At 40.2% G+C, this 20744-nt stretch overlaps 1 protein-coding gene across 2 annotated transcripts in view; it reads right to left on the bottom strand.

The window, feature by feature from the left end:
* Positions 1-20744, bottom strand: part of CYTH3 (cytohesin 3) — a 50700-nt gene that overhangs the window by 19782 nt on the left and 10174 nt on the right. The window contains exons 2-5 of one of the 2 annotated variants that reach the window (XM_071571422.1): positions 5409-5491; positions 4796-4860; positions 4299-4365; positions 218-336 (exon numbers count right to left, since the gene is read on the bottom strand). In XM_071571422.1, coding sequence (XP_071427523.1) covers positions 218-336; positions 4299-4365; positions 4796-4860; positions 5409-5491 — 334 coding nt within the window. Of the gene's footprint in view, positions 1-217; positions 337-4298; positions 4366-4795; positions 4861-5408; positions 5526-20744 lie in introns of those variants that run through there. The other variant, XM_071571421.1, reaches the window with a different exon arrangement.

Below are 20744 nucleotides of genomic sequence, written 5' to 3'. Positions count from 1 at the left end.
AAATATCATCCCACAATGTATCCATTTAAAACCAACAACCTAACAGGGAAAAAACCTGTCGCAGTATTGCAGCAGTTTTACATCCCCCTGCAGCTGTTATGGATCTCAAAGTAGTTGAGTAGCTCTGTCAGGCAGCCTGTGAAGGGGAAGGGAACTACCCAAAACTGTAAATATGCTTTGGAAACTCAAAAGCAAAGTTTCAATATTTCTATTTTACCTTTCACCGAGGTAATCTCCAATTACCGTTTTATTTAATCCTTCTCCTTTATAAAGGAACTGTGCAATGTCTTCTGCAGTGTTCTGCAGGAGGTCATTTTCTATCAGAAACTGTATTCCCTGGGAAGAACAATTGCAGAGGAAAAGGAACGTTATGTTTCGTCCACAAGCATTCATGTAAGTATCACTCATAACATTTGGTACTAATGCACAGACACAGACATACACATAGCACATTCAGAATTGTATTAACCTACAAATTTTTATTTTTTTAAAATGAAATGGTAACTAAATGGTTTTCAGTTAAATAAGAAATATATAGTACTAGTTTAAAGATGAAAATGAGAACATATTTTTTTAAGGCTAGAAGTACTAGGTGGCAGTTTGAATCCTTCAACAATAGGAAGATCAAATATGAATTGAATAAGGATTCCATATTGACCTTTGGCCTGTTCACAGTGCTGCAGAAATGTCTGCAGAGACGTAATCTGCTAAATCATACAATGAAGAGGTGCATAGAAACCACTTAATTACCACTATGACATGAAATAAAGCATCTGTTACAATTCACAAACTGCAACCCAACACATCAGGCCACTGCCTGCAGCAGAAGTCGCAGCTGGAGAGCCCGAACCGGTTCCAAGGAGTTTGTGCTGGGACTGAACTGCTCACAGGGGCTGGGGCTGCACCAGTCACAGCCCCACACAAACCAGCCAGGCCTCTACCATGGAACTCCTGTGGAAGCAGGAGGAGAGTCTCACCCTGTCCCTCAGAGTGACCTTGACCAAGCCTGGACTCCTCTGCCTCCACAAATTACTGCCCTACAATGGCACACCCTGGGGAAGCCCAGGGAACCTTCTGCAAAGCAGCAAAGAAAGGAGACTAAAAGTTATATAAAGGTCATGGACAGGATGGAAGGGATGCTGTTCGAACACTCAGCAGGTCACAAAGACATAACCAACTTGTTTCCCCCCATGGATGTTGCTATTCCTGCTGATCTCCTAAAACTGCAACAGCATGATAGTGAAAAGCAGAAATGGAAACTGTAAGGAACCTTAATGTCTTGGATTCCAAATATGTACAAAAGAGGTTAATAAATTATGACTAATATGTTCTACTAGACTACTTCAGAATTATTAGAAGTTTTTCAATTTCTGCAGGTGGAATATATTTCTTTTTTATTTCATTACAACCGAAAAAATTCATTATTTTTTGACACAGCTTAGGTGGCCCTCTAGTAACATTCAAAAGAGTAATTATTCTTCTGTTTGGTTAATTCTAGCTTTTGATAACAAAATGATTACCTGCTGACAAAAAAAAAGTCAATTTTCTGATCTAATTTAACAAAGAAAATGAACTGTGACATTCTAAAGCTTGAATCTTTCTTTAGAAAGTCTGCAATGTAATTCTCTCAAAACCATTTTATCATCATCTGGAAACTTAATTTCAATGCCAGGCTGCTACGCTGACAACTTAGTATTTTGATAAGTCATTTCACAACAGATATGATTTCTTTGCAAAGAATCTACTCATTTTATCTGGAAGCAGAAATAGCTGAGCTTCCCTTGAAATTCATCCCTTCAGAGCTTATTTGAGAACTAAATATTTATACAATATATTTGACTACAAAACACAGTGTTTTTTCCCATACCAAGTTATCCAAAAAGCTCCCATCTCTGTCAGGCAACAGAGACCCTTTCCTGTAACAGCATCAGAGGCAGCAGATTCCCTGTCCAGCACCTGCACTGTATTATTCACGCTCAGTATAAATAGACTGACCTGAATAGTTTTCTTAAAGTTGTACAAGTCACTGATAATGGACATGACCAGAAGCCTGGGAAACAAATTTCTGTGCACACTTTAACTTACTGCAAAAAATCAATTTAATTTTCCTTTTCCTGGATTTTTTAATTTTTTTTAATTATTCTTACGATGTTAAAGAACCAGAAGTCAAACAGACAGGAAAACCAATTTGTCTGGGACAACAACTCCAGTGTCTGGAATAGATGGCAAAATAGGCCAGCCAATCCCCCATCACCTCCTACACTATCTTTTGTCTTGATGCAAATTGTCTTTCTGGAGACTGACAGCAGACAGGAGACAGCTGTACTACTTTAGCTTCCCCACATAAAACTCATGGCTACAGAAATATTCCATATTCACTACAAATATTGCATAGATTTCTTTAAAGTCAGTGCAAACAAATCTGCTTTGAATTTCATCACCTTTACAGTAACTTAATTACACATTTTGCAGTGATTTAAACAGTACTGCCTTCAGTGCTGCTCATCTCAAGCACCTTTTTGTGTCTCTGCACAGGGTCTGAAGTGTTTTACAAACTTTGCCATTTCAGCCCTTCCCGTGGGAGCTGAGCAAATCCAGCCACCAAGGTGTGTGACACAGAATCACAGACTATTCTGAGCTGGAAGGGACCCACAAGGATCATCGAGTCCGACTCTTAAGGGCCCTCACAGGGGATTGAACCCATGACCTTGGCATTATTACAACCAAGTTTTAATCAACTGAGCTAATCTCAGACACCACACCACGAACCTGCACTGCCCACAGCTGCAGAGGGGAGAAGGAGAACTGCTCTGGAACGTGTAAAGGTCTTCAAACAGAAGTGGTAAAAGAAAATTCCTTCACTGTGTTCCTGCTAATATGGAAATACGAGACCTTTCCTTGGGTTTTAAAGCAGAAACTTGGTGGATTCAGCACAAGTATTGTTACACCCCACTTCCTTGGCATTCAGCTCCAGGACCATATTCCCTTCCATTTATGAATGAAAAACATGCTTTTCACCATGAACCCAAGTCAGTTTTCCCAACATTAGAAGGACACATATTTTAGCTGTCTCCAACTACAAACAACATGATGTCCCAGCTCCTGCAGCCACCACTGATCCACAGACATCATTAAGAAATTACTACTCTAAGTCTGTTTACCACATTTAAATGATGTTTCAGTAGCATTGTGGCCACAGCATCTATTTATAGAAATAATTTCACCCAGCAAGAACAGCAACAGAAAATAGTTAACATTGGAAGGAAAACATCTGACACTGACCTGTGACTTCACCACAAACTTCCAGGACATGAAAGAGCTCGAGGACAACAACCTATCAGGATATTTGGGGGTGTTCTGCCCTCCACAGAAGTTAGGCAGTGACCAAAATGGAAAATAAAAATAAAAGACATGGCCAGCGGTTTAAAAAGGGTTCTTGGTAAAGTGCCTGAGAGTTTCTGGCAAACCCAAAACAGCCTGAAGAACAGAAGGCATCACTGTGCTTGGAACATTTCAGAAAAGCCACCAAAATGTAACTGAATTTAACATAGTTGGAAAGAAAACATGTGGAGAACACAGAAAAGCAAATGCTAAATGATTTCCAAAAAGACCTTAAAGAATACTCTTCCCAAATTCAAAATGAAATCTCAATTACAAACAACAGAAGGCAGTAAAACAAAGCAAGGAAGAAGGAAAGTGGAAAGTAAAGGCTAAAAGTCAAATATGTCAAAGCAGCTCTTAAATATTTTAGGGGAGGTCTGTGAGAGAACGTGCAGGTCCCTGAATTTTACAGCAAATTAACAGTTATTTAAGAAACACAGAGGCCCTCCAGAGAAAGGAACTGCTTTACTTCTTGGCTAAATGCACAGCAGACATGTTGAAATCAGTAACCAAGTTTGTACCTGCAGGGGTTTGTACAAGCCAGACGGGTACACAACCTTATGTATACACATATACAAACAGACAGATGTCAATGCATGCCTTTTTCCCAAACAGAATTTAGATATGCAAATATAGAAGTCTGCATGAGAACAAATTAAAAGACATGGTAAAGGTGTTGTGGTGGAAAAAAAAAGGAGAGCATTAAAACAATGTATGGCCAAAATAACCAAATATCATAATTTTTTTTAATTGTATTTGACATACCAACATAGAACACCTCTACCAAGTACAAAGCAAGGCAGCTCAATCACTGCCTGGTATATTTGATCATTGATAAGAAAACCTCCATTATCAAAAAAGGTTTGCTTAAGTGTAAAAAGTTTGATTCCTGACAAGTGGAAAAAAAAAAGCTCTACCTTCTTAGGGTCCATGTTGAATTTCTTCCTTCCCATGGCTATTTGCTTATTTCTTTGAGTAGTTTTGCTACACATGAAAAAAAGAAGAAACAACAAGCAGTTACCAGTTGCTCTTTTACTAAAACAACAATTTCTAGATGAGTTTTTAATTCGTATTTTGGCTACTTTGTGTTTTCTATTACAAAAACAAGACAATTCACTTGTTATAATGGGGAAAATATGTTACTATTTTCAATTCCTTCAAGTGATTGCAGCTTCAGAGAACTCCATCCTTATCAACTGGACAGTCTAAAATATTACACTCTGTCCAACATATTATCTATCCCAATGAATGGTACCTCTGAATAGGACAGAGTCAGGCTTTACAGACTTTATAACAGACTAAATAAAGGTGATCCACTGTCTGTTTGGCAAGAGAAAGCTAATTTTATTTGCTGTTCCTGGAAGACCTGTTCCAAGGCCTTACTGAATCATGTCCAGACATTGGCATTACGTACCTTTCTTCTGCACTAGTCAGATTATCAATTTCAGTCATAACTTCAGCAATCTCAAATTTTAATCTCTGCCAAAAGAAGGAAGGACAGTACATTAACCCACATTAAAACACCTTTTCAAATCATTGATCACACAACAATATGATCAATTAGGCTTTCTTTTCTAGTATTTGCCAGTTACCTGAAGAAATGTGGTGAATCTTAGGGCTTCCTTAGATATTTGAGGATTTTACCCCAAGTGAGTGACTGTTAAACACACAGATCTGCTCTCCCAGTGTGTGCTCGTGTCACAGCACCAAGACCAAACTGCCATTATCAACCACAGCATCAGAATTCTTCACCCACATCTCCCTCTCACTCCTATCCTGGATGCAAATCTGCTGTTTAATGAGTTCTTGGTTACACAAATCAAATGTGCACATATGTAAATTCACAAGTCACCATCTGTAAAAGCACACACAAGACACATAAAGCCTATTCACTATTAGTAATATTTAGCTTAAGACATTTATATGCTTTTAAAACCATTACCCAAATTCATATCTAGGTCTGCAGCTTACTGTAATTTAATGCACTGGAGCAGCCTTGCAAGAACCTTTACTGATAAATCAATTACCTCAATATCATCAATCAGTTCCTTCTTCCTGCGACGAATATTTAAAAGCTCTTCTCTTTCTTCCAAGGAGAGGTCATCAGGCACTGAAACAGAGCAAAATGTACAGTTGTTTAACATTTGGAAACATATCTTATCACAGTAAACTTAATAAACTAAGAAAAGTAAGTTTACATGAAACATCAGAACATTTATTTTAGCTGGGATCATTTACAGGAAAAAACCAAAACAAAACAAACAGACAAAACCACAAATGAAAACCAAACCTAATTTATTGGTAATCTGCTTTATAAAAATCTTAAGTTAGGTAATTGAATGAATGACTATGGACAGAATCCATCTTTCAAAGGCAGACAGACAATGAAAGGAATCTTGTTATCATACAGTGGGGTAAGATTTGGCTCTACAGCTTAATTGCCAAACTCAAGTCTGATATAATTCCGATTATCCCACTAACACACCAAAACTCTTCATGTAAATGAATTATGATTCAAAAGGCATAACTGTTTCCCAGAGGAACACACTCAAAGCATATGCAGTGCTATCCCCAAGCTGTGTATCCTGTGCTGACCTCAGACACCCCCCGAGCCCAGCAGGGCCCCCTCCCTGGGCTGCTCCGAGCAGAGATGCAGGTGAGGACAACACTCATGACACCCAAAACACCTCCCAGCACAGCACACACAAATAACACACAGGCACAATCAGGCATCCCACACAAGGTACCACAAACATGTTTGTTTGCAGAGCATCAAGCGAGCCTGAAGTATGAAAGTCAATTTTAGGTCTCTCCTTGGCTGTGCTAAATCAAATGTATTAACCTGTTGATAAAAATTAGTTGCTCCTGAGGATGCAAAGATTTAGCAGTCACTGGCCCAGCCCCTTACCCTGTGGTCTCTGCCTGACAACCAGCAAACACCAAGTAATTCACACAAAACCTTTGCTTTTCTTGAGCCATCAGATGCTCCCCAGCAAGAACCTTCTCTGGCCAGAGATCACTCCTGCTCGTTTGTACAGACACCAACCACATTCACCTCCTGTGCCATGATCCTCTAAGAACAGTTTTAATGCTTTCTTGGAAATAGCTCCTTAATTATAGAAGAGCTTTTCCTTTTAGCTCAGTAAAATGGAACAGCAAAAATAATGAATCAGGTATTTAAATGGTTCTGTCCCAACATCAACACCCAAGTGCAGCCATTTGGGATGGCCAAAGCCACTGCTCTATGTCCCAGACATATTTAACAGACTGTAGCAAAAGCACCACAAAAAATGTTTCAGCTTGAGAGTTTTAAACACAATTTGAAACAGCCTCTGCTCAGATATTAACAATGAAATATATTGATTATTTCAAGAGCCAGTGGTTAAGCTCCTTTCCTTTTAGGATCTGAATCATAACACAAAATCCAAATGGCGACAGACCTTGTTAGACATGAAGTAATTATGGCAAATGATCTCATTTAACTCCTCCAGATACAAACATGATTAAATTACTTCCAGCTTAGGAAATGACAATCTTCTGCTCAACGAATACCAGACTTCAGTATGTTTACCTGCTTTTTCTTTTCATCTCATCAGAAACCTCCCTAACTCCTAAAAATTCCTTGCATGCAAATAGTGCTAAGATTCTTTTCACATCAAACCTTATAAATACACATTACTACATCACATCTTGGTCTTACATGTATATTCTAAGATCTTAAAACATCAAAGCTCAAGAGGTCTCATGCCTATACACACACTATGTACATAAACACACCACAAATATTCCAGCCAGTTAACTGAGGATTGAGAATAAAAAAGAAAATTGAGACTGTTATTACCCAATGTTGATTATGAAAAAGGCAAACTGTATATAATCGATCACACTCTTAGCTAGGAAGCACATTCTGATATCCTGAATGCATTTTGGCAGTATTGTAGGCGAAATTACATTAAAGTTTTGCAGTATGGGTATTGTAAGAGTTCCTATTTTTTTAACTTTTTGCCACAGCAAGACTGTTTGATAACTCTAAACTTCACTGGCAACTGGAAATACTGATCAGAATCCAAACAGAAAATTATTTAAAGTATTAATTATTTAGAGTTCATAAATGGTGCTGCTTTTTTTTCAAGCTGAGTTACACAATCTCTGGATTAGCCACTACCACAAACCTCTCCCAAAGCTGCACACCAGTGAGTGGTGCTGCACTTTCCTCTCCATTACTCTACCACGCAGTGAAGGCTCCTTGGGACAGGTTTGGAATATCTGGAACAGGTGAAATTGCTTTTTGGAATCAACATGAATTGTGACAGTTTTCTATGCTCAAGCAACTCAGCAAAGAAAAGAAATCAAACAGCTCAGTTCCTTTCCTACAGCACCCAAAGACTGTCTAGTGTGTTCTGCTCTCCTCTGATCACAGCCCAGACAACCCTCCCAGTGTAATTAATGCTGCTGTTAGACAAAAAGGGAATGAACTAAATGGAGTCAGACTGCCTTTTGCATTAGGAAATAACATCAAGTATCTATCTGCCAGATGCAAGGCAAGAAGTCTGCAGGAAAAGATTCTGCACTTGCAGAGCACTTACATAAAAATGCACTTTAATGCAACATCTTTAAATAAAGGTAATATCAGAGCCAGAAGATTCTAGTGTCTTCTGATAAGAATAAAAGAATCAGGATATAACTGAGTGGGAGTTACAGAATTGCTCAGCTTCCAGAAACCATTGGTATAGACAGTATTTCCCTCCCCTCACAGTACCAGCAGAGAGAAGGGGGATTGCCCTGCCAGGTTGGGCAGTGCCCTTGTTCCCAGGGTCTTGTCCCCAGGGTCTTGTCCTGCAGCCACCAGAACTGGCCTGTGTGCAGATGTTTGCCTGATTCTCATCCTGCTGTGGGCTGTGTCCCATCACTGCCTCCCTCCTCCAGGGCTGTGTCTGTGCCATGACAAGACACACCAGTGGGACAAGGAAGGCATCAAACAGAAGTTCTTTACAGACCACACGTGGCACTCCAGGCTGGAGCTGCCAGGGCTGGAGGTGTTTGCTCCAGAGGGCCATGTGACTTCACGTCCATTGGCCCTGGCGTTTCAACTCTGGGTCTTAAAATTTAACAGTATTTCTGTATTTCAGTGAAGGCTTTTGAAATATTAACATTAGAGGACAACACCCAACAATGCATTAAAAGACCTTGACAGTCCTAGGCAAATATTGCAGGTACATGGCAAGTGATGGCAAGACCTTGTGCCTCCAGCAGCAAGAACACTCCTGCTATTTCAGCCCTGTGTTCACACAATCCTCCACACAGAAGAGCTCACAGAGCACACATTATATACTTGTTCTCTAAAACCAATTTTGTACTGTCCTGTCTGAGTAATTTCTATTTTTTGTGTGTGTGTTTCACCAATCTAAACACAAAGCAGACAGGACGGGAGGAGTCAGCATGAACATTTAAATACTGAAAAAGAACAAAAGCATTTCAGTCTGGTGAATGAGCTGCAGCTGCAGCAGGGCTTTCATGCCATCTTCTAATCTTCAAATAAAGACAACGTGCTAATGCAAGGCATTTCTGTGAGAACCTTTTCACTTACAGGGAAAGCATTTCCTTTTCTGAAACTTCAGCTACTACCAAATAGAAAGTCAATGTACCCACTGATATTTTATTTATGAGGAACAAAGTTGTTGAAAGTACAAATCATCTTCTTGGCCAAGTAGAAAGAAACAAAACCACACCACCATATATGTTGCAATACTAGTCCTACTACCAAAAAAAAAAACTAGAAAAATGTTTCATATGGCCTATAGAGTACAGTTACTGTAACTGATGTAAATGTACTTATATGAATAACCTGTAAACAAACACTTACTGGAACACACACTTTTGATACAGGTCTGTTTACCATAATGTGTTAGGGGAAAACAAACATGAACTGCAGCTACCATAGAAATCTGTGGTTTGTCCACCAGTGGTGACACCACTTTGTTAAATAATTCCCCACTATAGACAGGACAGCCCAAGTGCAATGTCCAAAGAAGAGCATTACTCCTCAACTCTCAATATAAAGCATTTTTGAGGAAGCTACCAAAAAAAAAAAAAGGCTTTTAGAGACTGAGAAAGAACTGCAACATAGCAGCTTGCAAAGAAAGTTCCCACAGTGAAAATTAGGGGCAAATCCCATAATAGGAGACATATCTAGTACTTTCCTAGTCCATAACCCTGGTATCTTCACCTTTTCCAGTAGTAAAATTTACACATTTTCCAGGTCTCCCATGGTATTCTACAAACCAAAACTCCTGTGTTCAGCTTCACTTCAGCCTTTCGATTGTCAGTCCCCAGCCAAGGTGCAAGCCAACCTCACCTGACCCTTCCCCTGACTCCAGCTCAGTCTCTCAGGAGGACACAGCACAACACCCACAGCCAGCAGAGCAAACATTAACAATACTTGACAAACATACTTCTGTAACCCTACTTATGAAGCAACACAACTGCCTGACTCTCATTGCTCAACTGACTTTCTGGTTTCAGAAAGATAAATATTTTCCTTCTTCTGTGTCAGTCCCAAACTGGTGGTCTTCAATATTTGCATTCCAAGCGAAGAACAATTAGGTGGAATTTAATTTTGCTGCAGCCGAAACATCTTGCAAGTGTAAAGATATTTACACAATGCAAGGCTTAAAACTAAACAAACCTATCCTTGCCCATACACAGAATGGGTAGACATGTTTCTTCTGGCCTTTAAAATAATATACATCCATCTCTGAGAACAAATCTGATTGTCTCAGGATATTTGCCTTAGCGGATATTCTCAGGCTATCTCTCTTCCTTTCCCTCTACATGCTCCCTTTTTTTAAACTTAATTATAGGAACATTTTCCAGCTTTCAGACAAGATGTATAAACAATGCTGTGACCACTTGTGGCTATTAAAAATTCCATAGAAGTTTTTGTAGGAGGACAGAATCCTTCTGAACAGATTCCCTCCACAGTGCAGAAACAAACCACATCTGCATTACATTCAATCAGCAAAACCAGCTGGATTTGGTGGCTTCCTTAACTCCCTTACTGTGAATCTCTGCTATTCACTCACTGCTGAGCATGTTCCAGAAGAGAAGCACAATCACACTCTCATTAAGGGGGGAAATAATCCTCTGCACAATATCCTTTCACACACAAAAAAAAATTACCAGTTGGTGGAAGGAGGAATTTAGGGCAGAATTCATGCCTTGCAGAGTTATTTGGAGTTTTCAGTCACGAGGGACTCTGTGGCCAGAAGGCACATCAGTGGCCAGACCCAGAGCAGAACCTCCAACGCACATCCCTCGTCCTCACTGTTCAGCTGCTGGAAATCACACCATTACAGGATGGTCCTGAAAACATCTTTCACTCTAGTATAAGAAGACACTTTGCAAGCAAGTTATAGTTAAGATATCCTTTTGGGCTTCTAACAATTTGGGGGAAGGGGAATCCTAAGAATATTAATACTATTACCACATAAAAATACATTTTCAGGAATTTAGATATTTAGAGGAAATTGTTGCTGTGTGACATTACCTGCTAAACCTCTGAGATTTTTTTCTTTTACTTTCACTGCAAAGTAGATTTTTTTATATCAGTGATGCATACTTGTGTGGGGCTTTTTTAAAGACCAAACAAAAGCCTAAAACATTGGAAATATGAAATACATTTTTATTCTAGACAGAAAAGGTTCAGTGGGGTAACTGCACCAAGTGTGAAATCACAACCTGTAAAAATACAAGCAGCATTTATTATAATCCATAAGAATGACTTCAAACAAGGCAAGATTATGTTTTTGTCCTGGTCAGAAAGAGCCATACATAATTTAATTAGTGTTAACATCTCTAGTCAAGCAGAAAGCAGGCAGTGGCAAAATTGTGCAGTCAGGGTCCAGATAAGACCAATTTGCAGGGAAAGGAAAAAAATCCCACAGGTTTTACCTGCCTCCCCAAACCCACCTGGCTGCAGATGTGCACAAGACATGCCCTGCCAGGGCTAAGATGCTGCTGTCACAGAGTACAGAGGGAAGAGGAGTTTGCAGCACCAGCATCTGTGTCTTTACAAATTGTGTGTGCAGAGCACATGAGCAGCAGCAGCTGTGCAGGGAAGGAGGGAGGACAGAAAGGCTTCCAAAGCTCTCGCATGAGCTGCTAATCCTCGCTGCTGGCAATCAGCTGCCCTTCTTAGCGGCACTAAAGCACAAAGAGGTGCTTTACAGCAACCTCCACATCCTCACCTCGTGTGCAGATTTACCCACAGAACCCCAAGAAGAACCTTTCAGGCTCTGGATCAGGAGCCACAGGTACTGGCCATCAGAAAGCAGGGCATGTTCAGTAAATGAGTGTTTGTTTCCTACTGTCCATGCTCTGTTATTTTCTGAACAGGCAGTACTGAGGGTCACCATTATGCTGTATTTACCTCCTCTACTTCAATAATGTGTTTTATTTCACCATTTTATGTATTTCCATTAGGAAACCAAGGGTTTTGCAACACCTAAATAAAATAACCACTTTTAAGCAAACAAAGGAGCATCACCTGTGGAGAAAGAATTAAAACCACAAGGGGAGAGCTCTGAGCCAGATTTCACAGGTAATGGGTTGGTACCAGCTCCGCTTTGTTCCTGCCTTGCTCTGCTACTTTGTGGCTGGATCCTGCTTTTTCAGGGTTTGTTTTTTACCCAGGTTAGCAGGACAAATGGTTTCACCAAAGGACCACAGGAAATCGCCCAAGACAAGGCAACAGGCCCAGCAGATCCCTGGGAGCCGGGAGGGACAGGGGACAGCAACCCCCTGACATCAGCCAGCCCGAAAAACAGCCGAGCTCAGCCCCAAACCCCACCCATACAGGCTGTTCTCTACATCCTAAAAGTAGTTCAACCTGATATTAAAAATAGATAAGCATGGATTTCCTTTCAGAAGCATTTTTCTTTTGAAGTTGCTCTCCTCTTGCTTCGACATTCAGAAGATGCTTCTAGGCCAACTTTTCTTTCTAAAATATGTAAATACAAATTACTGAATATGAAAAGAAAGCCTAGTTTAACTTAACATTCTCTTACCCAAATACATTAATACTTGCATTAATAATATAAAGTGTTAAAATATGCATGGCCATGCATATTTAAGAAGTGCAGAAAAATTTTATGCTAGCTAATGTGGAAATTAAAAAGGGAGCTGCTGGGCACACTGGAGTGTTTCAGAGGGGGCTCTGAACAGCCCAGCACAGACACAGGAAATACTATCCAATATAACATGTGCCTCCATTAGCATCAGTTACCAGTTACTATTCAGGAATTCTAGTGAATCACCACCCTGATTTCAGTGTAACAGCTACACACTGTCACACTATCACATCCTCACATCGCAGTCCTCTTCCAACACGGAAAACAGTGACATCCAAGCAAAGTGGGACAAATGCAATGCAGGGCAGTGCCAAGCACTGTAAGTAAAAATGCACAGCCTCGTCTTGTCCTGCTCGTTCAGGCACAGTGGGGCATTTATATTGCCTTTACATTTTCGTACTCTGCTTTCAGCTTTTTAACAAAATGACTGCATCTGATGTGTTTTCTGCACAGCAAATAATGGGGAGAGGTGACCAGAACCAGCCTTGTGTAGTAATGCCATCACTGCAAATACAGGTAACACCCTTCCAAAATTAAGAGGCCTCAGGCCTTTTCTTTACATTGCATCAGTTCAACAAAACTTTGTCAAACAGAAACAAATTATTTTTTCCCTTCCTCAATATGTAGGCTGCAAGGCAGAGTGTCCCAGACAAGTAATTTTGGGAGAGCTCAGTAGTAGTTTTATCTCTGTGGAGCATCCCTATGTGCAAAACTAGAGAAACAAATGGGGAGCTTATGTAGTGCTACAGCTGAAATCAAATACTTTCCTCTGATGTTTGCATTTGAAAGCCTTTGCTTTGTGTATTACATTACTGTATGTATTAACCCAAATGTAGTCTTTATGGAGTTAAAGTCTGTAGATTCTGAATTTCTTTTGTACAATTTCATGGCAAGATCCAGGTCACCAAAAATTTTAGCATCCCCAAGCAAGAGAATGATCCCACAGTAACTGCAGGAGGGGCCATGGATAACAGCCAAGAGCACTTAAGTATCCACTTGCAATGCAGAACTAGAGCCACTTCTTGAGTGGAGTCTGGGGAAGGCAATCAGGTGCCCCCTCAGCACTGCCCAGGAGGTGAAAGGAGCAGCCCCCATGCCAGCTGTGCACAGCACTGCTGAGTGGCACACCACAGATATCATGTCTCTAATTGAAACCCTTCATTCACTACAGCACAATGAAATGGCAGCAAAGGAGCAGTGGATTTTGCTTGCCTGCAGCAAGAAGAGAAAATTCTGAAATTAAAATGTGTGGGTGCAATAGCTTTCCAAGAGTAAGATCTTTTAAGCCACACAATAAGAACAGGATGGACCTTTTAACTTGGGGCATTTTTGATTTTGCCCAGTGGAAGTGCAGTGCATTTACTACACCGAATTATACAAAGGATTGGATGGAAAGGGGCAGGATGGTCCCAGGATCAATTTGTGTGACAGCACAGTTCACCTCTGATTGAGCCAAACATATAGGCAATGCTGACAGGAATTAAGACACATTTCAGCTTTAAACAACTCTTCAGTTGACCATCATGGGAGAGTGACCTGCACTGACTGCTGATGGAAAACAGGTCAAACAAGTGGGAGCCCATACAGATTGGGAAGCTGAATTGTTTGCAATACTGAGACCACTGACCAAGATCTGGCTCTGTGTTCCCTTTAGAAGGTTTGGGATGATTCCTACCAGCTCTGAGGAGTGTGAGGCAAAGTTTAAACTACTGACAGGGGACAGGACTCTTTTTCCTAACAATCCCAAGGAGTATGTGAGGATGAAAAGGAAAGCAAGGACATTCCATCTCCCACTGGCCCACAACTCCCAGTAGTCCCTGTGCACAACTGGACTAAATATAGATGTCCTGCTGCCAATCTAGAATCCTTTCAGCTCCAGGATCCAAGCATCTCAGACCAAGCATGGGACAACACTCCTGAAAGCAGAGACCATTTCATCATACCTTGGGTGATGAAAACAAGAACACTGATTCCTTCAGCTTTTGAAATGGTATGAGAAGAAAAGAGTAAGCTGGAGCACTGTGTTTCAGCTTTAGCCTTACAAAACGGCTGTTTCCCACATCATCCCCAATTACTGCAAAGAGGAAATGGTTGCCTGGCATGCACCTACATTTTTTCCTAGGATAGACCTTGGAAAATAGACTTGAAAAGCAAACAGACCAGAGTAGTAGCAGACATTCCTGTCAGATCCATTTCGAGTATCAGCATGGAAAATTGACAGGAATGTCACTGAGCAGCTGCAGCGGGGTCCTGGAGCCCAGACCCTGCTGCCAGCAATACCCTCGAATCCTGCTCAATATACAGGCACAGCTCATCAGACCTACTGTGTTTCCAGCAGAACAGTTGGGGCTCAGTCTTTCTGTCACAAATTTCCAGTAACATCTACCCTTGGCAGTGAGGGATCTGCTCGCAGTCCTGCCCTGCTGTGGCTCAGGACTGCCGGCTGCCTCTAAGGCACACAGTCCAATTTTCAGAAAAAGCAAGGCAAAGTTCACTTTTCCCCCTTCCCCCAACCCTGCCTGACACAGCTCTGGAGTTAGATTTCAGAACAGTATTTATTGCAGAAGCTTTCTATTTATTCATTTTCCAAGATCAGTTGCACGCTGAAGGAGGTGGAGCAACTGCCAGATTTGAAAGCAATTTTCCTTCCCTGAGGAATGTCTCCAAAGGCAGCTCCGAGGGCCACACAGGACTGCTCATCTATCAAATAACTGCCTGAGCAGCATTTACATTCTCCCCAAACAAGGCTGAATCCAGGATGCACAGTTCTGTGCACAATGTGATGTCTGATGTTGTGTAAGCCTTCGACATTCCTGCAGTCTCCTCCAAAAAAGTAACCCTGGTACCTGCTATGGAAACCCCTGAGCTGCAGCACTTGGAGAGAAACACATTATGGGCAACGCAGTGTTTTGCTTCTTGGCTTTCTTAAGCTTGAATTGCTTCAGCTTCTTCCAATTACATCAACAGGCCCACTGGCCACATGCCCTGTAGTCTGAAAGGGCACTGAGAGAGTCAGGAATTTGCTCATAGATTTGTCAGCGAAGGAATAGTGGGGCTTTAGTTTAAGACTGCCAAGCATTTTCAGATTTCAGCAAAGAGTACACTTGGCTTTTGTGAATTGTCAGTTGCCACCACTCCATGAAACAATCAGCTTGACAGGTCCCTAATCCAGATATAAAAGAGGTTTTATCTGGTCCACTGATAAGAAGTCTGCTGGATGGATCCACTTACTGTAAGGTCAAACCCCTGGTCTGTCACTCTGCTTGGCAAGGACCATCAGCAGCTCACCAACCTGGCTCACCATTCTGCCCAAATAGAGCACACTCAGCATCTGCTGCAATCCTTGTCAGGGCAGACATAAGTTATATAGTACAAAAAGAAAGATTCTTCATACTCCAAACAGACCTTCTGGCATTCAGGTCAAAAACTCATTTGAATAAATACCTTCTTTCTATTTAAACTCTGCCTAACTGTTTCAACCAAATCTGCTAAAATACTGCATTGGCCTTTCTAAACTGTTTTCTCTGCCCCTTACTGTCAAAATCACTGCATTCCTTCTAGAGATCAGTGAAAAATAATCTGAACAAATAATCTTTTGTACTTTATTTTCAAATAATTTAATCATTTTTATCAGCTAAATACTTAACAAGAAAAAAAATCATATCCCTACAACTTCAAAGATCTAAGTAATTTAGTTTTATTACTCTCAATGTCTCTGACTTACAGCATATAAAATTCAGCATTTTCCCTGAATTGTAAGCAACTAACTGGCATTCAAGCCTCAATCTCTTTTTAAATCCACCAGCTCCCACTGCTCCTATTAATAAACATTCTTTCTCAGATTTCCACTTCATCTTGCCATGTTCAAATATGGAACATTTTCGTTGACTGGGAAACAATTGAGTAGGACCAAACATTTGGGTTCTGCTACCCCTCAAAATGACACAAAAGGTAACAATAAAAGGTACCACTTCTTAAATGAGCAAATCCTACAGCAAATCATGATTTTTTTCACCTGCAGATAGCAGTTTCATCAACAGTGTGGTCAGATGTCACCACTGCCAAACACCTTTCCAAAGGGGCCGTGCCTCCTCAGAGCACTGCTTTGCTCTACCTGGCATGAGCCTTCACTACACAAAGGCAAACTTTGTATAAGACTGAAAAAATCTGACTTATATTAACCTTGTAATCATCCTAAATTTGCCTTAGGCAACCAGAAATACCAAGCTGTAACTTCTGTTGAGCACTCTGTAGCAACAGTGTCTGCAACTCTGCCCACGTGAGAAACGGTGGAAAAGCCTCTTAATGCAGTTCAGAAATTCTTCCATGTATCACCAACATGGGCAGTGCAGCAGCAAGCACAGGACACCTGGAGAATGCCATTCACAGGTAAACACCACATTGTTTTTATTTCTCACCACTGAGAAAAGTGGTTGGTAATAAAAGTGGTTGGTAATAAAAGTGGTGGCACCATTAAGCATAGATTTTTGTCACCAATAATCACCTAATCCTGACAGCCCACATCTAGTGCCTGGACAGGCTGAAGTCCAGAGTCCACTTCAAAATTACACAAAAATTAGTTCTAGAAGACTCTTCAGTCACAGTATCTGTGCTACAATCTTTTCAATGTCTTAATAAAGTGGACCTTGAAATTTGGAAGCATTTGAAGCTCGACCAGAACACACAAGTCCCAAACCCAACTGACCTGAAGATGCTTAACCAGTAACTCCAAATATCCAGCAGCTGGTTCTGAAAGGTTACACTGTGATCCTTTACAGAAAAAAGGTCACCAAAAATCACTGCTCTAAAAGTTTTTAATGAGGTTGTTAGATTCCTTTAGGTCTGACTTATCATGAAGTATCTTATCATGAAGTTTACAACTTTTATGACAGGTGGAAGCATCTAATTTTTCTTTTTCCTGAATTCTTCCACAGTTGTACCTCAAAAAAAGCCTTGTCATGTGCCAGAGAATCTCAAAGCATAATTAATGGCAAACTAACTACCAATGGCAGTCTGGCAACCCTACATTGTCCTAGCTAAGAACCTACGAAAATAAAACCTTATCATAAATTTTCCATCTTAAATGCCAGATTGGTCACCAATGAAATCTGAAAATATTTCATTCTGATTTAACAGTGATGTACATGCTCTCACCAAACCCTGCACATGCAACTTTGCACAGCACACATAATGTGCTCACACTAAATAGATGACATATTTTCCATAAGAAATGGCAGCAATGGAAAATGACAACTTATACAGACCCACAGAACATAATCACGACATTGTTCACTCCTGCCTGCCACCACTGCCCCAGAAAGTCTCCAGAGGAAGCCAGATATAGTAGCAGAAGCTGATGAACTTCCAGCTGCAAGGGGGTGGGAGTGAAAGGAAGCAGACTGATTAGTTGAATAGATTTATTGTATGCACATATTCTATGCTAAAACCCTGTATCTGCTTTAACATAAATTTTTTTGAGTCATTTGACTGTTCACAATTCAAATACAGGAAAATGCTATCAGGGCAACATGTGTTTGTTCAGCAGGAAACCCTTTCTTCAAAAATGTAAAATGAGGTAGTGAAAAGCCAAAACTTTGCCAGAATTGTTGTACTATTAGTTCTCAAATGTGAGAAGGACCTTTTGATGTTCTCCCATCATGCCGGAAAATCATTCCCTAAGTCCAGATGAGCCCCACAGAAAATCACAACTCAGTGACAGTTGCAATGCCGTGTTATCCCTCTCCAAGATGCAAGACATCATCATCCTTCTTTCTTCAATTTAGCTGGCAGATTTCATTCTTAAACCAAAAATATTTTCTTAATTTTCCTTATAATATACCCTGGATAGAGCCAAAGCATGTTAGAGCAAATCTGTAAAGCAAATTTTCTTATTCTACTTGCTGTGTTTCAATGGTCTTTCACACTGACAGACTCTACATAGAACCCACTTTCCAAAACACACTCTAAGTTGACCTACACTTCAAGAAAACAATTACCTGAAAAAGATTCCTTTAGACTCTTCCCAATTCAAATAAAGATCACAGCCTTTAAAAACTGGGAGAAAAGAACTTTGACTACCATTCTTACAAAATAAGGACAAAATGTAGTACTGGGTCAAAACAAAAAATAGGCAAAGCAAGTTATTTGGCTGGTATTCATTTAAAATATTATTTTTAGAAGATAAAAAGATAAAATACTAAGGCATTTTGGAGAGGAAACAATCTGACTAAAGCCCAAACATAAGTACACAATATACATCACCCAGTGTAGTCAGAATAAAATAGGTGTCATCATTTGTTTAATTAAACAGAAAAAGAAACACATGCTAATTAAAAAAATAACAACAGCCAGTATCAGATGTTATGACCACTCATGCATAGGCTGCATCAGTCCTGCCACCAAAACAAAATCCTCACTCATTATTGGTGTTGGTGACTGTGCTCAAGAACTCCAGAAATGATTTCTCACATTGCTGTATGGACATCACAAGATGTTTTTGCACCGAAATTGGTTTGTGTTCAAAGTGTTTTGCCTTCAGAGCACGGAGTTTGTCTACATTTCACTTCCACTTCCCAGTCCCAGGTCTGCTCAGGAAGGAAAAGCAGCTGCTGTTGCTGTTCTGTCCCGGCACTGTGGGGCAGGGCCAGGCTGTCCCACGTGGGGCCAACAGACTGACCACAAACCTTTATCCTTTCTTTATTTTGCCTCCAATAAAAAAATTAACAACCAATTAAGGCACATAAAGAATGCACTGCCCAGGATTATGTCTGAGACAGCAGTTATGTTTTAACATCCATGCCACTGTCAGTAGTTATGGAAATAACTTACAGCATTCTCAGCCAGCTCTTCCAGTCACTCAGGACACACAATTTGTATACTATTGTTATTAAACTTATTAAATTAGACTAGTGTAATTACAAACTGATCTAGTAGCAATATTCAAAACTAAAGACTTGAAGTAACAGTAAAAGAACTCTGAAATTCAGGCAGCTATTTGATGGACTCCACTGGCCAAGTTAAGTTTGGAATGAGGATTTGGAGAGGAAGATACCTGAAGGACAGAACATTTCTACACTGGCATCTCTGGCCTCAAGTGACTGCAAAACAGGATGACTGGCTCCAGTTGCAAAGAAAGTTAGGAAATAGGACCTTTTATCAAGGGGAAAAAACCAAACTGTTTTTAAAGAAAAGAATTCATTATTTTGATCACCATCAAGTGTTCTCACCATTCCATGAGCCTGCTGTTTTGCTCACTTATTTCATTTAGGCTCAATCCAAGGAAGCACCAGATATACCAAAGGTAAACCAAATTCTACAGAAAAATACTAGACTTCTCCCCTCTTCACATACTTGGGCTCGGTAAAACAAAGACTAGACAAATACAGCTTAAGTGAAATTAGTAAACCCCAACCTGTTTGATATGCTCCACATTGTAGCATCACATATTGCACCATTGCTTTAAAGAGAGTAAAGAATTTTAACTAAAACCTTGTACTATGAATGAAAAATCAGTATTTTCTTCCATGAAGTCATGTAAAAGAAACAGCAACCTTCCCACTCCACCCAGCCAACTTCATTGCTGTTTAAAAAATAACCCAAAAACTCTTAGATGACTTAAAGTCTACAGCAAAATCTGAAGGCGTTTAAGTGTTTCAGGATGGGATTTATGGCAGAGTTCTGAAATGGATACTCCTAGTTCCTGTTGCTTTTACTGGAATATTTTTATGGAGAGTCACTTTTTTCCCACCCTGCCCTTTTCCTTTACTGAATTTCCACACAATAACTTAGATCTGACCATCACCGGACATCTGAACAACAATAAAAAGCTCCAGCTGGATCCTGTATTAGTCCCAGCTGCAAAGAATCCTGGGCTGCCTTCGGAAGAAGAACCAATAAGAGAACAGTAGGAGAATTTCTTTTAGCAGCTTACCTTTGAATAAATTGTTTTTCCATATGCTACTACAACAAACTATTTTACTCAATGCAAACTAAAGCTATTCTTCCTATTTTTCACCTCTTTTTCTAAAAAAAATATTAAAACTTCCCTCTTCAAAAACCTTCACTACAAAATGCCAGAAAATAATCATCTCCATATGCGCTTTCAAGTCTAACATACCACAATGGAGAGACCTGCCAAGTCCACCCACCCACAGGCTCCATAAACTTGAGAGTATTATTTGTATTTAATTTGGATTACCAATTTCACCCAACCTTTCCCCTTCATAACACATGTTA

This window comes from Pithys albifrons, chromosome 16, assembly GCF_047495875.1.
Source record: "Pithys albifrons albifrons isolate INPA30051 chromosome 16, PitAlb_v1, whole genome shotgun sequence".
NCBI classification, from domain to species: Eukaryota; Metazoa; Chordata; class Aves; order Passeriformes; family Thamnophilidae; genus Pithys; species Pithys albifrons.
Note: the sequence above shows the minus strand (reverse complement) of the source record. Positions and strands in the feature narration are given on the sequence as shown.